Source organism: Camponotus vicinus, unplaced genomic scaffold, assembly GCF_025532165.1.
Source record: "Camponotus vicinus isolate PSW18456_S1 unplaced genomic scaffold, iyCamVici1.0 SCAF_1, whole genome shotgun sequence".
In the NCBI taxonomy this organism is placed as follows: Eukaryota; Metazoa; Arthropoda; class Insecta; order Hymenoptera; family Formicidae; genus Camponotus; species Camponotus vicinus.
Window position 1 is genome coordinate 34055208 of NW_028141945.1, and position 14933 is coordinate 34070140.

The 14933-nt window shown below is 32.7% G+C and overlaps 5 protein-coding genes across 7 annotated transcripts in view; 1 reads left to right on the forward strand and 4 right to left on the reverse strand.

Moving 5' to 3' along the window:
• The window catches only part of Lim1 (LIM homeobox 1), a 43278-nt gene extending 41625 nt beyond the window's left edge, over nucleotides 1-1653 (reverse strand). Inside the window, exon 1 of the mRNA XM_083084194.1 lies at nucleotides 1572-1653. The gene's annotated coding sequence lies outside the window, so the exon portion shown is untranslated. The remainder of the gene's footprint in view (nucleotides 1-1571) is intronic.
• LOC145962856 (mitochondrial fission process protein 1) lies at nucleotides 930-3185 on the reverse strand. The gene is made up of 3 exons (XM_083084252.1): nucleotides 2323-3185; nucleotides 1985-2112; nucleotides 930-1907 (listed from the first exon to the last, which is right to left on the reverse strand). Exons 1-3 carry the CDS (start codon nucleotides 2375-2377, stop codon nucleotides 1593-1595), a joined length of 498 nt encoding a protein of 165 aa, XP_082940378.1. The 5' UTR covers nucleotides 2378-3185; the 3' UTR covers nucleotides 930-1592.
• Pig-l (phosphatidylinositol glycan anchor biosynthesis class L) lies at nucleotides 2594-5083 on the forward strand. Its single transcript, XM_083084238.1, has 5 exons — nucleotides 2594-3182; nucleotides 3291-3372; nucleotides 3603-3799; nucleotides 3873-4003; nucleotides 4093-5083. Exons 1-5 carry the CDS (start codon nucleotides 2867-2869, stop codon nucleotides 4231-4233), a joined length of 867 nt encoding a protein of 288 aa, XP_082940364.1. The 5' UTR covers nucleotides 2594-2866; the 3' UTR covers nucleotides 4234-5083.
• M6 (neuronal membrane glycoprotein M6) lies at nucleotides 4646-9072 on the reverse strand. 2 transcript variants are annotated; one of them, XM_083084224.1, is made up of 6 exons: nucleotides 8838-9072; nucleotides 8483-8566; nucleotides 7296-7432; nucleotides 7034-7216; nucleotides 6802-6952; nucleotides 4646-6600 (listed from the first exon to the last, which is right to left on the reverse strand). In XM_083084224.1, exons 2-6 carry the CDS (start codon nucleotides 8484-8486, stop codon nucleotides 6287-6289), a joined length of 789 nt encoding a protein of 262 aa, XP_082940350.1. In that variant the 5' UTR covers nucleotides 8487-8566; nucleotides 8838-9072; the 3' UTR covers nucleotides 4646-6286. The 2 variants fall into 2 exon arrangements, with proteins under 2 accessions (XP_082940350.1, XP_082940342.1); XM_083084216.1 differs by lacking the exons at nucleotides 8483-8566; nucleotides 8838-9072 and adding an exon at nucleotides 7748-7974.
• Nucleotides 9073-9823: 751 nt separating this feature from the next.
• On the reverse strand, nucleotides 9824-14495 carry Sak (polo like kinase SAK). 2 transcript variants are annotated; one of them, XM_083084164.1, is made up of 12 exons: nucleotides 14274-14495; nucleotides 14099-14194; nucleotides 13019-13232; nucleotides 12824-12936; nucleotides 12650-12742; nucleotides 12295-12576; nucleotides 11950-12196; nucleotides 11660-11877; nucleotides 11254-11556; nucleotides 10721-10999; nucleotides 10458-10637; nucleotides 9826-10216 (listed from the first exon to the last, which is right to left on the reverse strand). In XM_083084164.1, the coding sequence occupies exons 1-12, from the start codon at nucleotides 14364-14366 to the stop codon at nucleotides 10046-10048; spliced, it is 2289 nt and encodes a 762-aa protein (XP_082940290.1). In that variant the 5' UTR covers nucleotides 14367-14495; the 3' UTR covers nucleotides 9826-10045. The 2 variants fall into 2 exon arrangements, with proteins under 2 accessions (XP_082940282.1, XP_082940290.1); XM_083084156.1 differs by having other exon boundaries at nucleotides 9824-10216; nucleotides 11660-12196.
• Nucleotides 14496-14933: the final 438 nt, after the last annotated feature.

The window sequence follows — 14933 nt, forward strand, 5'->3', positions numbered from 1 at the left end:
GTGATTAAAATTTGCTATTAAAATTATGAATATTATTACGTAGTAATGTAATTTATCTCTGTTAGAAAAAAGGATTTTAAAAAATTCCGTAAGAAATGGTATAATATATTTGAATGAAATTTATTCTGTAAAAAAGATTAAAAAAAATTAAAATTAAAATATTGCGGATATAAGAAAACAAAGAAATCTATAGATTTCTAGATATGATCCTTAATTCCATTTCAATTAGAATTTTAATTTAGAATAGATATACATGCCAATACGTGTTCTTAAATCGTTTATTTTTTTACGAAAAATTCATGACGTTATCTTTGATCGAAAATTGCATTCTACGGAAACACCTAGTCGGCTTTATTGATGTTTTAATGCGGAACTTGCTCGATTAAAAATGTATATCGATTATAATCTTATTTATCATGAACGATTTCAGATTTAGTCGCGATAGCAAGGAAAATGTGTAATAAGTACAGAAAGATAAGATCTCGTAATCGACGCTACTTGCGTATAATTATAACGCCGCCACAACGTGATATCAATTTTTACATTAACATTTTCATCAAACGAATGTATCCACATCACACTGTTATTAACTGTTGAAAGCTATATAGACCTTTCGCCGTATCTGACTTGCGAAACTATTTTTATTTCACGGAACTGTCTAAATTCCTTCAATATCGCAATAATTTTTCTTTTTTACTAATTTATCGATTTTCTATCGAAAGATATACTATTATATTTTAAAATCTTTATATTTCAAATTAATTTAAAAAATCTATATTTAATTTAATAAAAGATATTAAAAAAAATTAATATGCATTTTGAAAATATTAATTGAAAAGAAGATATAAGTATAATTTGATTTGATTATACACATATATAATAAAATAAAACATGATCATATACAGTCAAAATAATGATTCCAGGATATGTAGGGAATGTAGAATTAATAATTTTATTCAACAGCTTAACAATTGTAGCACGTAAACCAGCGCGCTCACAGTAATGCACATATAGCTGTGTAATATGTACATCATAACAAAAATATTTAACATTTTTTAAGCAATTAATAAAATATTCTAATTGCATTGTTGTACTATCTTAGATATAATAGGCAGTAATATTTTACTGTATCTATATATCGAGAGGTCGCGATAATTCAGATTTAGCCTTACATTTTTAGTTTTATATTTCTTTGGAAAATGATGTAATAGATTTTTATCTTAATAAACTTTCAGTTAATAAAACTTTTTTATTTTGTAAATTTGACGTCTTACTTTTTTTGTGATAGCTTATATTTGAAAGCTTATTTTATATTTATATAATTTTTTTATGTATCATAAAAAATTGTAATCAATAATTTTAATAAAATTTTCAGAGAAATTTGCGATTATTGTATATTATTCTTTGATATCATTATCAAAAATTGTGAAAAATAATAATTTGTCCATCATTATTAATACAAGGCTTTTTAAAAATGTTGTATTAAACATGAAATATTCTTCAATATATCCATTAAAATTTAAGATTGATTTAAGCATGACCCCTTTCAGATTAATAATAATATACTATACCTTTAATTGACTACATTTTCGTTATTCATGTTTTATTCCACATAGGGGCACTTTTGGATGGTACCCTGTCCATTTCCTGTATGTAACATCCATTGCTCCTTCTACAGCGTGGTCTATTGGATGTATTATGAAAGATATAGATACCAAGCCAACAAGTGTTGAAATCCAAGGCTTTTTAAAAGCTGTTCTTGTACTTTTTCTTTGCGCAAACTGAACTGCTGCGCAAATTCTATTTATAGTAAAACCAGGAACTATTATAGATGCAAAAGTCTGCCATATCAAAGTATCCGATGTGGACAATAGAACATTCTTAGTTCTTTGTGAAGTAGCATTTGCCTGTAACATTATTCATTATTAATTATGTTAATAATTATTATTAACTTATAATTAAACTTTTAAAATTTATATCATACTTGGTAGACTTTTGCACCCTTGTGCACTGTATCAGCAAGAACATATCCACTTGATAATGCATAGCTAAACCACACGATAGATTTTGGTACTAGGCTTCTAAATGCCTCTCCAACTTCATTTGCATAACCTGAAGGAGAGAAAATTATTCTATTAACTTATGTAATCGACCTTTTTAAACTGCACATATTATCTAATTACTTCACTATAGTTATTGCTGCTACCATCACATTTTATTAAAATATATTTACAGTAATGTTTGATAGAATTAGAGAAGAAAGTAAGGAAAACATGACAGAAAATTTCAATAACATCACTTAATAATTTACTTATTGCTAACCTAAATATCTCACATATGTGTCCCGATACAGATCCACCTCTTCTTGATTATTCATCGTCCCAGAATTTTCAATTTTCCAATTATCTTTCGCACAATAACATAACCTACGGCAGAGCTTGTCTCGATAATAACACGATGTTCATTGCTAAAGCAATTTTCGATACATTGGCGTAGATATACCAAAAATGAAAATTGTGATATTCGTGAAAAAGTATCTCTTCTTCTATTATTAAATATTTAAAGAAATTTTTAGAAATGTAACGTATACGACTTAGACACGAGAGCGAAAAGTCAAACAACAAAACACTGTTTTGAAATTATAAACAATGCAAAAAAATATAGCCTAAACAATTTCGAGAAGTCGATAAGTTTGCGGCCCTAGTTCGATATAAGACATATGTATACAGGAGCTACGTAACCTCAAACTCGATCGCGATGACGGAAACACGCGTTCTCGTTTGTGGGCGATAATTTACGGAGGATATGGCGGATCCGTGATAAATCGTAAATACGCGTCGACGAGCACGTGTCGACCATTATCAGGATGATGGTCGACCTGGATTACGCGCGGCGGTATCTTAGCCTGCAGATCAACGAGGCGGTCTGTTGGTGGTGGTATTACATCAGGGAGATCTCGTGGCAGCTGCTGATCGCCCTGCTAGCGTATCTCTGCGTCTGCATCTTCCTCTATGCGGTCCTCAAGAGAGTGGGCCATGCTGCCTGGCAGCTACCGGGTCCACCTGGTAGACTCCTTCTGGTCACGGCTCATCCAGACGACGAGGTGATGTTCTTCGGACCACTGGTCTACTGGCTGGCGCGCTCCAAGGCCAGCGAGATCTATCTGTTGTGCTTATCCATGGGTACATGTCATTGGTGGTCTATTTAAGATCGCGAACGACGATTTTGACAGAAATAATCAGTCTAAGTGTCAAGCAAATGTCTATTGATGTTTACCAGTGTGCTTACAGGTGGAGACAAAAGAAGGATAGAAGAGTTGTGGGAATGTACAAAGGTGTTGGGTATCCCAGAGGCTAATGTAACAATAATTATGTGAGTGTGTTTCACGAAATCACTTGCAAAAAAACTTAAAAATGTATTTATATATTTCTTTCGTTAAAAGAATATTGTAAAATCTTTAATTGCATATTTAATGCTACATATACTTGTCTAGTTTTCTTAAATTTGACCAATTTTATTTAGCATTAAATATGCACAGTGAATAAATGAAAAATAGAGATGTCTATCTTGTGAAAATAACAGTCCAATAAATAAATGTACAGGAGTAGCGAGTTACCAGATGATCAAAGTGTACAATGGCCAGTAGATACAGTTGCCGAGAGTATCTTACAATATATAGAAATATACAAAATCAATGCTGTTGTGACATTTGATAAATACGGAGTCAGCCGACATAAGAATCATATCTCGTTATACTTTGCAATCGCCACGTTATGCATACAGAAAAAAGTACCTCTATGTTAGTATCAATTTGCTCAGTTTGCTCAATTAATATACAAATATCAACTAATAAATTTAATCCTGTATTTCAGATTGTAAACTGTATGTGTTAGAGTCAGTTAATATAATCAGGAAGTATGTTCAACTCTTAGATTTACCTATCAGTCTACTCTCAGCCTCATATTGGTATCTGGTGACATATGAACAAAAACAAATAATCAAAGTAAGTTTGAACATTCTAATTTGTTGGAGAAAAATTATTAATTTTTTTATATCTTTATATAATTTTTTTGCAATATCTTTTTCTCATAGAGTGCTATGGCTGCACACAAGTCCCAGTATGTTTGGTTTCGAAAGTTATACATGATTTTTTCACGATATACGTTCATCAATACCCTCCAAGAAGTCAGTGCTCTCGATCTGGAGCTGGATCTCCAATTTGATGAGGATTGAACATTAAGCAAAGAAGGAAGAATGTACAAAATATGTAATTATCATTGTACATACTTTGTCTACCAATGAATTACATTATTGTAAATTACATAAAATGAAAGTTATATACCAAAGCTACAATTTTAAAATTCATGCAACATTTTATAAGCATGAAATATATTTTTATTCATTAATAATAATAATAAGAACATACATAGTTAATTCTGAACGAGGAAACGGCACCTAGCTTTTTTGGTATAATAATAAATCGGCTTTTCTCGTAAAAAAGAAAAAAATACGTTCTATATGCCGTTTTATCTTTATCTTTAATCTTATTTTTTTGTATATAATCTTTCACAGTTCCAAATGCAAAATTGTCATTTGATATGTACAATTTTATTTATTAGTTGTATATAATAAAGTAATCGTATCATAGATAAAAAAATCGTTTAATTCAGTTTGTAGAACACAAGGTTTCTTATCAAGTAATTGCATACATTTTATGAAAATTAACGTTATTTTAAAAAACGTTATTTAAAAAATTTGAGCAAGTTAATATATAACGAGTTAAACTCGCGGTTGTACATATTTTTAGTTGTTTCAACAATAGTTATATAAGTCACAGATTTTTTAGCCAAAATTCTTTTTCTTTTTGGCACAAATAATGTACATAGGAGAGAGAATTCAACTTTCTTTTGTTCTAATGTTTGATAATGGACATTTTTTCAAAATTTGGGAAAAATATATTACTCTTTTCACAACAATATCATAGATGTATACAAGAAATAGAGATATTCTCTATGAATATAGATATTCTTTCACACATATGCAATATTACTTACATTTCTTTAACATTTAACTTCCATGAAAAGCTACTTAATATGAAAAACAAAAATTCTCTTTTTCCACAATGTAAATTCCACAAAGTAAATATACCTCAACAAGCATGTTGGAAAAATATTCACTGAAAGTTTAATCAGTAATCATTTAGAGTAATTGCAATATATGCAATCATTATTATTTTATAATTTTCGACTGAAAAAGATTCTTTCAACAACTCTTGGTTATATTTCTAATATAAAGATAAGAAAGTTATCTTTTTTATCATTATTCTGTTAGTTAGAATTTTTCTAACATGCTTTAAACCTGGAATGTAACGAAAATACATGTTTAGTTACTTACTATATAAATGTATATATGTATATAAAAAAGAAATCTCCTTTCGTAAAAAAATCTCAGTAATAAAAAGAATACGCGCGACAGTCCGAGAACGATTAATTCTAATGCCGAAAATAGACCGACAATTATTTGAAATCGTAAATACTTTTCCAAGGATGATATTATATTTATCATATAACGAGTTTGTCGAACGTAGCAACTATCGAATAAAGAAAGTTTCTATCAAGAATTTCATTTCACAATTTTCTTCATCAAGAAAATTTCTATCTAAAAATCCTCTATCTGATATTCAATCGATATGTTCGACATTTTATCATATGAATTTAATATCAACCTAACATGATACTATTAGACAAATTATACGCAACATACGTGTGCATATATCGAAACAAAATATAATATAATCGAAGAAAAAAACAATCTCTATGTGCTGTAATCATGTGCGTTTAACGCACAGGCCATATTTCAAATACTTTTTCCTATAAGTATAAGTTTACGAATTGATATCGTCGTAAACATATAATTTACACCTTAGATCGAAACTCTGCGAGTGAGCCCGATTTGAATCGAGCTAAAGACGAAAATATTACGTACTATTGGTACGTATTCTAATAAACATCTTCTTTTTATAAAACGAAGTAAATGTTTATATACGACAGATAAAATGGACGGCATAGAATTGGTTCCCGCAAGATCTTCAGATCAGTAAACTACCGTAACGGCGATAGATTCACCGCAATGAGCAGAATACCGAATTTAGGTACATAGAGAGGAGGAAGTGATACCTGGAAGAGATTTCCAATCGGGCGTAAGGATTTCCTACATGTCCCAGTGAACAATAATCCTTTAGGAATCCTTACAAAGGATTCATGACGAAGATCTCGCGGGCCGTGTCCTAGAACCTGTCTTTGCCACGATGAGAACCCAGAGTACCCATTCCCGGTTGAGGGGAATCCGTATCGATTGCATCCTGCAGATATTGTATTTCCTGCAACTCTTGGAACTTCTCGTGATCCCGAATGTGCGCATAGTTAGCGGATAAGCACATCAGGTAGTGTATTAGGCTTAGGATAACCAGTATGGACGCTGCAGTCGCCAGGATGAACATCACTTCAGCCTTTTCCACAAAGTCCTTGCAGAATAGTTTGACTTCCTGAGGTCCACACACTTGCATATCCTGCAGCCGTGTATTGTTTGGAAAAAGGAAATCTAAAATCGTATAAAATTGTTTGGTATTTATCAATTCTGTCATAAATAATAAGTATCTAATATAGATATATTTGAATTAGAGCAATCCAATTTAATTTTACAATTTTTAAATAAGAGAAAAGAAATATTTTCTAGTTTCAATTTATCTATATATTGATTAATTAATGTATGTATCGTCTATGTATGATTTAAAAAACCTACTGAATTGAGTAAAATCAATACAATCATCAAGAGATTGAACACGTGGATTGTTGCACAGGCCCCAGAATATAGTGAATACCAGCGTAATGATAGCAAGAAATGCAAATATCAGAAGCCAAGCTATTTGCAAGATATAAATGATAGTCATAAACTGAAAAAGTAAAAATTTTTATATTAAGATAACGTGAAATAACTTCTAGTTGTCAAAGATTTTTATATTTTAGATACATACAACAGCACAGGAGATACGTCCACCTACTCTAGATCTCCATGCTCGATAGACTTTGTGCCTTGTAGCACCAGTTGCAAGACAACCGACGCACAAAATCATAAATCCTAGAGCTGCCATGCAAGCTCCAATCGATGCAAACACCAACTGCACTGCTTCCAGCCATCCAAGATGAAGATGAAACACCTAAATCAATTTCATAATTCTTGATATATAGAATCTTTAAAACATTTCTAAGAATACTATGATAAGCCAAGTGATTTACCTGATCCATCATAAGAGCACACAATGTTGCACCTCTGTACATAGTACCACAGAAGATTCCAACTCCTAAGCAACACATTATAGTTGCTATAAGAGTTGCGTATGGCACTCTAGCCATACAATCGTTGCACATGTTCCCTAAACAAAGAAATTTGATTTCCTATATTTATTCTGTTACAAGAAATTATCTATATGTGTGTAATTGAAGTAAATTATAATATAACTGTATAAAAGCACATAATTGCAATATCACAACTTTTTTATAAGTAAATATAAATTATATACATATAGATATATAAATTACATATTGAAATAACATCGTATAAAAATGCATTATAATGAAAAATAATGTAATTTTCCTGGTGTTAATATTTCCTACAGCAAAATACGATGATTATCTATGATATTTGTATTATTTAGCTTCACATTTGAGTGGTATTTTCAGATACTTACTACATGTTCGTTCGTTTGAGTCAATATCATGGAGACTACGCTCAGAAAATCTATCTACGCTTATATTACTCGCAAACCGACTACGCAATGGTAAACTCTCTCTGACCTGATGTAACTCATGCAATCTCACCATTTTAATATTGTTATACGAATCACAATAAATGACTGAATAAATAAAGAACACGCAGCAAAACACGAACGTTCGACCAATGACTAAGCCGACTATAATGATGAGATGATGACTAATCATCACTTATCTACAAGCTCGTCAGATAACACGCGAGATGTACATGTACATACGTATGAGCTTACTTCATTCATAAACTCGAGCGTAAACGCTTCATTAACGTATTAATATCTTGAACGGAAATAATTGACGCGTGACGTTTATTATTGTTGACGTCCATAATTATTTCATCAGTGATAGCCACTCTCTTTATTCTTAATATAGGGTCTAATAAACTCTCCTTGAATTTTTGTCAAGTCAATTATAATTTATACCATATCAAATTAGCAGTTTTAGCAGTTGTTTAACGAGATTATCTAAGCTTAATCTTAGTAATGTTTACAACCGTATGGAACTGTTATCAGTATGATAATTAGTATTATACCCATATATATTCGCTATTCAAATTTCACAATCGGTTTATGGCGGACGATTACATTAATTTATAATGAGAAAACGAGGAAAAAAATTTTTCGTCGAATTATCGCGACCCAAAAAATTAAACTTACCCATATTCGCAGTTCGCGTCTAGTTCACTCTGTTTAAGGTTAGGAACGCTTGAACGAAGAATGGGCAGCGCCCGTTCGTGGAATCTACGAGATTACAGTTTCTCGTTAATTATCTCGGCAATTACGCGTCCCTCAGCCGTGATAGCGAAGGACATCGCGATCTCAATCGCTAATTGTAAAAACAGAAAGAAAAAAAAAACACGACACGGAAAGATCGATAATTTAAATTAAGAGGATTCGATAAATTTGTCGAAATTTTAATTTCTCTAGGAAAATTATCATATGCGACGTCACATTCGTTTGTTTACTATCTGTCAGAAACACTCCGAAATAGCACCCTGACGTAATCAACCACCTGTGAGCACAGCTTCCGGCTCCACGGACAATTTCTCGCGCACGATGATCCTATCGATCTTATCGCGCGCGCGCGCGCGCGTACGATAATGTTGGATTTCGGGAATATTACGGGGAACAATGAACAGTACAACTTCCACGGGGTATCGATCAGAAACGGCGTTCAATATGGCGTCAGAAACGCGCATATGATGGTGGTCCACCCGAGAAGCAAATGATGAATGGGATCGTTGGCCTCGCGAGAGATTGTAGGGCGCGCCGTAGTAAACGTTCATAAAAGCCAATTCCCTTCAATGGAGTGGGGTTGACGGGAATGATAATGACCAACTATAACCCCGATTCGATTGAGATGTTACGGGGAACGGAGCCGTAGAGCCTTTAATCGATTCCGGGAAAGTGAATGATTTGTTTTTCGTACAATTCTAAAATTCGACTTTCACGAGATAAGAATGTTTAAATTTTAAATATGTGCGTAAAAATGAGAAAAAAATTATTAGACAAATATATATGGGAAACACAGCTGATGAAAAATCTACAATAAGTGTTAATTGGTGAAAATTGACACTTATCTTTCTTTTTTGTATATTTGTTTATTACTTTATGATTTATTGCGAATTTATTTCTCATTACCATTTGATGATATATTAAGCAAAGAGAATAATTTTAAAATATATATAGAAACAATAGTAAATATACCTGTATAGTTTGTTACTTTGAGTAGCAACAGATATCAAATGTTATTCTGTAGAATTTTCCTTTGTATATTTGAAAAATTTTCATTTAAGTCCCACATTTGTAATAATTACTCTTAAATTAATAGTACTATTTACATATTTCTCTTCTCCGCTATCTACAAAAAATAAACATTAATCTTTTAAAAAATATATTTCTTTAACTCTTCCTTAACTCTCTCTTTTTCTTATCTGTCTTATTGATTTTTTAAATAGAAAAATGAATATTAAAATATTTTAAAATATTTTTGTGTGCACAATGCTCGAATGAAGCTCAAAGTAAAAACCATTATAGATAAAATAAGTGATTCTTTATTATTGTATACTTAAAAATATTCATTAATCTATGTTTAGATTTGTATAAATTATTTATATAAATCTATATTGTATAACCTGTGAATCTATAATAAGCTTACAGTCCATTCGACAGTGATTTTTCAGTCATATTGTACAAAATATTCAATATTTTCAATTGAAGCTACCGAATACATATGTGCCTTGGTTCCATGAGATATTGGATAACCATTGGCAATTGACGAAGTTTCTCTTGAACCGGCACTTCCAAATTTTGCTGGTGATGCTTATTATATCGTACAATATCACCATCATTACTTTCGTATGTGATGCTATCTTGATTTTGCGGACTTACCTATAATAAGATGATTATTGAAATGACAATATATAATAATCTTACTCTCTAGTTTTATAATTATATCCAATTCATTTTAGTGACATTATTATTTTGTGATGGTTTATTATTAATTGTTTGATATATATATATACAAAATGTATAATAAACTATCACAAAATAATAATGTCGCTAAAATGAATTGGATATAATTATAAAATTAGAGTATAAGATTATTTAGTAAATCAGTAAGACAACTTACAGTTAAAGCGGACCCGTCTTTGTAGTCAACTCGGATATCGCCGGACGATAATCTTGTAGCGAAACCAACTCCTGGCACCGCTACTTTATTTGCATTATTCAAACTATGCGTAGAATTCATCTTGCGCGATCTAGAAGTCATCGTCGAAACGACGGAGCAGCTACCATTGAATGACGGCAACTAAATGAGATTCAACATTACTTCAATAGAACAAAGAAATCAATTATTGAGATACTGAAAAAAATTTAGAAATTCCTACTTACAACGGGAGAAACATTTCTAATATGCGATATATTTTCTTTTCCCTGTAGATAGGGAACATCATTCAGGACCGTGCTAGGCCTTCGTCCAATTATCACAGGAAAACAAGGATGCCCAGTGGCCGCCTCCAAAGATGTCAAAGTGGATTCCAGTAGTAAACATCGTTTATAGCACTCCGAGTAATGTTCGCAATAGCTTTCGAGATGCGATGGAAATTCACCCTCAACAAATGTATCACCATTGTGATCGGTGATCTTTATGACACCATTTACTCTAATGATCTGGATTATATAGAGAAATAAAAGTGAGAGAAAAATAAAAAAAATTAAATTATTGAATTACATAATATTAAAATTATAATATTAATCATTGTCTTTTTTTATATTCTTTTATGACAATATACATATAGTATGATAAAAGATATATATATATAGTATATAAAAATCAATGAATGAATATACATACATAATACATAAAAATGAATGAAGATACATATATGATAAATAAAAATCAATGAATTGATAGCTGTGCGTACCTGCACTCCATTGTAAAAATGCACTTCGCAGTCAGGCTGTGGACCATTCTCCATGAAGACACACTTTGAACGCTGGGTGTACAGCGTTAATTTTGGAGTTTTCGCCTGAACTAATTGCACGAAACGGTATGCGTACATGTATTTTCGATGATGACATGCTGGTAAATTTTCATAGGAATAAATACTATCAGCACCTCGACTAGGCAATGGTGGCGGTTGCGAGCCAACTTCTGTAGTTACTGGTTTGTAAAGAACGACACGTAGACCATCGCCTGATATTCTGCACACATCGCTGATTTTTTCCTAAAATATCAATATTAATAATTACATATAAATATACAAATTTATTATAGTGAGCCAAAATTTCATCTATATAACGATTTTTATATTACTCTTTTATACACACCCTGCCATTTTTACGTTTAACAAACTCAGTGCACACTTCTCCATTGTCTAGAAGCGTAAGAATCGCGGTGTTCGTTCTGTGTCTAGTGGGTTGTAATCTATTGGTATTTAAAGGAGGTACTTGTAACTTTACGCTCTCCTCAGTTCCTTCCACATTATGATTTTCCGCGCTCTTTTCCTTTTTTAGTTTATTGTTCCTTACCATCATTTTCTGCTTCTCTAAATGATCATATTCATTGTAATTGTTGTACTGCTCGTTTTGCGAGAACACCCTGCGAAATGATGGAATACCTAGCAGCACAGAGTCTTCTTTCGCGTAATTCCCGTATCTCGCTCTGTAATTTGACTGTATCTTTGCAACAGGTTCGGATAATGCCTCGCTTCTCATACTAATCATAGGCATTATCGGCGTTGTGGACGTTCTTTCCTCCGACCGAGATCGCACTTTCGACCGACCGTATGAGGATAGTGTCCTACCTAGCCCAGAATCTATCATGCCATTAGTTAATAAATCTTTACCTCCCATGTCATTTTTTTCCTAAAAATAAAAACGGTTGTTATTAATATATTTAAATTATATATTAATATATTACATGTTTGATATGTTAACTATTTTATTAATGCATTATTACTTACATTATATAGCCTATTTCTTTCTATATTTGTTATAAATGGATGTTTGTGAATATCCCTTAGACGTATCCTCTCTTTTGGATTTTTTTTCAGTAATTTTTCTATTAAATCTTTTGCATTATCCGACAAATAAGACGGCATTATGTAATCAGCCATTACTACTCGCGTTAAAGTACTCTTAACTGCATCAGTGTCGAATGGTGGTTTACCCACCAATAAAGTATACAACATACATCCCAAACTCCATACATCCGCCTCTGGTCCATGTGAGGATCTTGTAGCAACCTAGAAATTTTTATAACATCACAATCTAGCATGATCTTGCAATCTAGCAATGCTAAAATACACTAGTACATACTTCAGGAGAAATGTAGTTTGGTGTGCCGCACATAGTCACATGTTTTTCATCTGGTTTAGTTAATTGTGTAGCTAACCCAAAATCTGCTATTTTCTGTGAGCATACAAAACCAAGTAAAAAAAAATCTTTTTACTCCAAGAAATTAAAAATATATTTAAATATATATTTATATACCACTTGCATATCTCTGGTCAAAAGTAGATTAGACAATGACATATCTCTGTGAAGTATTTGATGGGAATGGAGGTAAAGTAAACCTTGTACAACTTGTCTAATTATGTGGGCAGCTAAAATAGTAGAGATTTTGTAATTGTAATTGAGGATTTATACAACATATCGTCTCACACATATAAATATATATTTGTGTACCATTTTCTTCGGGTAAAGTTTTGGTACCCTGCGCTTTGAGGAAGCGTTGAAGTTCCCCATTATGACATAATTCTAAAATTAAATACACATAGTTTGCATTTTCAAAACATGTGTACAACTCCAAGATAGCTGGATGTTTTAATCGTGAATGTATCTCCACTTCTTGCCTTACTCTACCCACCATCCCAGCAGCCTGCATCATTTTCTTGTCGATCTATAGAGATAGGTAAGTGAAAAAAAAGCAACATAGATACATATTATATATAGATAATTGTTGTTAGGAATGACAGAGGAGAGTAGGATACAGAGAATAAGGAATGAGGCTTTAGATGATGTTAAAAGGGATATATTGTGTAAACTCTGGAATGAAAAGGCAATGAAAATGAAGGAGAGAAAGGAAATAGGAGAGGGGAGCTAGGTAGATTTTGGAGGAGGAAATGTTTAAAGTTTAAGGTTTTAAAGTTTTAAAGTTAAAGTTAAAGTTTTTGTATATGTTTATGTTATTGTTTTTGATTGTGTCGAAAAAGACTGAATACAGGCTGTGACTAGATAGAATATTTAGACTATAGGATAAATGTATAAGTGCACGAGATAGAGAGTGAATGTGGATACAAAATATGTATGTATGAATGAGGCTAAGATAACATTGTAAACCAAGTCCCGCTTCTTGACTGTAAAGTTGAAGTGAATAAAGTTTATATATATATAGATAATTGTTTATATTGAAACAATACATAAAAATTTCATGATAAATCTTCTTTCTGTATAATTGCTTTTGCTGTATAATTTGCTGATTCAGTTAAATCATGTCTCAGTTAAATATCATGATTTAAACAAAAATATTGGTCTAAGTTAAAATTTATCCAATATTTATAATATATGTTTCAAAAGTTTTGCCAAGACTGATAAATGATCCATGCATTGCAAAACTGTTGCATCAGTCGCATAAATTCGAAACCACGTGCTCGATACGCAGGCTCATAGCCCGACGAAATTGGAGCAACACGTGTTTTTAGGTGATACAAGAGGAGGAATCTTATCCTCGATTTGAAGGAGGATCGAGAGAGAGGAGTAAATCACCATTTTGATCGCGACTTCCATGCCGCTGCGGAGGCATTTCGCTCGATAAACGCTCCCGTAGCCGCCCTTGCCCAGCAGATTCAGCACTTCGTACTCCTGGAACAAGAAAGACGGGAAGAGCGTTGCCACGACGAAGACGGCGACGGCGCAAACAGTGCAAATTCAAAAAACCAACCTCAATGTGTTCGCCGAAGCCGGCCGAGAGCGCCGGCATGACATGATGCCGCATATCGCGCTCGACCGGACGTCGTCGATCATCGATAACCATTGGTCCCGCGCGACGACAACCCTTTCCTTACGCGAGATTACCCGGCGATAACATGTAAGGACGAGATTTTTCTCGGAAAACCGTAAATACAAACGGCATGGCGCCGCTCGCCATATACAGACTTGACGCTCACTCTCACGCATGCGTAATGAGGATTGGTGTCGGTCTCGGGAACGCTTTCCCTCACGCATGCGCATTGAACGTGATCTCATTCAAGTACCAAGAAAAAGGACGCTCTTAGAAACAATTTGGAAATCTTGTCGAAATAAATATAGATTTTAAATTGTATAATTAGATACTTGCAAATATTTCCTCAGATTTGCGATACGTGTCGCTTTCCACATTACATATATCAATGGAATTAAACTTATTAAAATTTTCGCGCTTATTCGCTGCTAAACATTCCTGAATTTAACTGCCATTACGCTGCGCATGCGCGAGAAAAAGCGTCTCTGAAAACACTGATAAGTAGGAGAGCGGAGAGAGAGGGTACGTTCGGAAATCCTATCCGTGGAGTAAAGTAGCTTTACTTGATCAGGGTAAAGAAATCTTTTCCTCTGAAATTAG

Bases quoted from the DNA above. Each gene is read 5' to 3' on its own strand.
- LOC145962856 (XM_083084252.1), bottom strand. From the start codon at position 2,377: ATGAATAATCAAGAAGAGGTGGATCTGTATCGGGACACATATGTGAGA. The intron at 2,113-2,322 runs GTTAGCAATAAG...TCTCTCCTTCAG, and splicing joins CACATATGTGAGATATTTAG to GTTATGCAAATGAAGTTGGA. The intron at 1,908-1,984 runs GTATGATATAAA...ATAATGTTACAG, and splicing joins AGGGTGCAAAAGTCTACCAA to GCAAATGCTACTTCACAAAG.
- Pig-l (XM_083084238.1), top strand. From the start codon at position 2,867: ATGATGGTCGACCTGGATTACGCGCGGCGGTATCTTAGCCTGCAGATC. The intron at 3,373-3,602 runs GTGAGTGTGTTT...ATAAATGTACAG, and splicing joins GCTAATGTAACAATAATTAT to GAGTAGCGAGTTACCAGATG. The intron at 4,004-4,092 runs GTAAGTTTGAAC...TTTTTCTCATAG, and splicing joins AACAAAAACAAATAATCAAA to AGTGCTATGGCTGCACACAA.
- M6 (XM_083084216.1), bottom strand. From the start codon at position 7,880: ATGGTGAGATTGCATGAGTTACATCAGGTCAGAGAGAGTTTACCATTG. The intron at 6,953-7,033 runs GTATGTATCTAA...TTACTTTTTCAG, and splicing joins GACGTATCTCCTGTGCTGTT to TTTATGACTATCATTTATAT. The intron at 6,601-6,801 runs GTAGGTTTTTTA...ATACGATTTTAG, and splicing joins TATTGATTTTACTCAATTCA to ATTTCCTTTTTCCAAACAAT.
- Sak (XM_083084156.1), bottom strand. From the start codon at position 14,366: ATGGTTATCGATGATCGACGACGTCCGGTCGAGCGCGATATGCGGCAT. The intron at 12,197-12,294 runs GTAAGTAATAAT...TTTTATTTTTAG, and splicing joins AAAGAAATAGGCTATATAAT to GAAAAAAATGACATGGGAGG. The intron at 11,000-11,253 runs GTACGCACAGCT...TATATAATCCAG, and splicing joins ATTTTTACAATGGAGTGCAG to ATCATTAGAGTAAATGGTGT.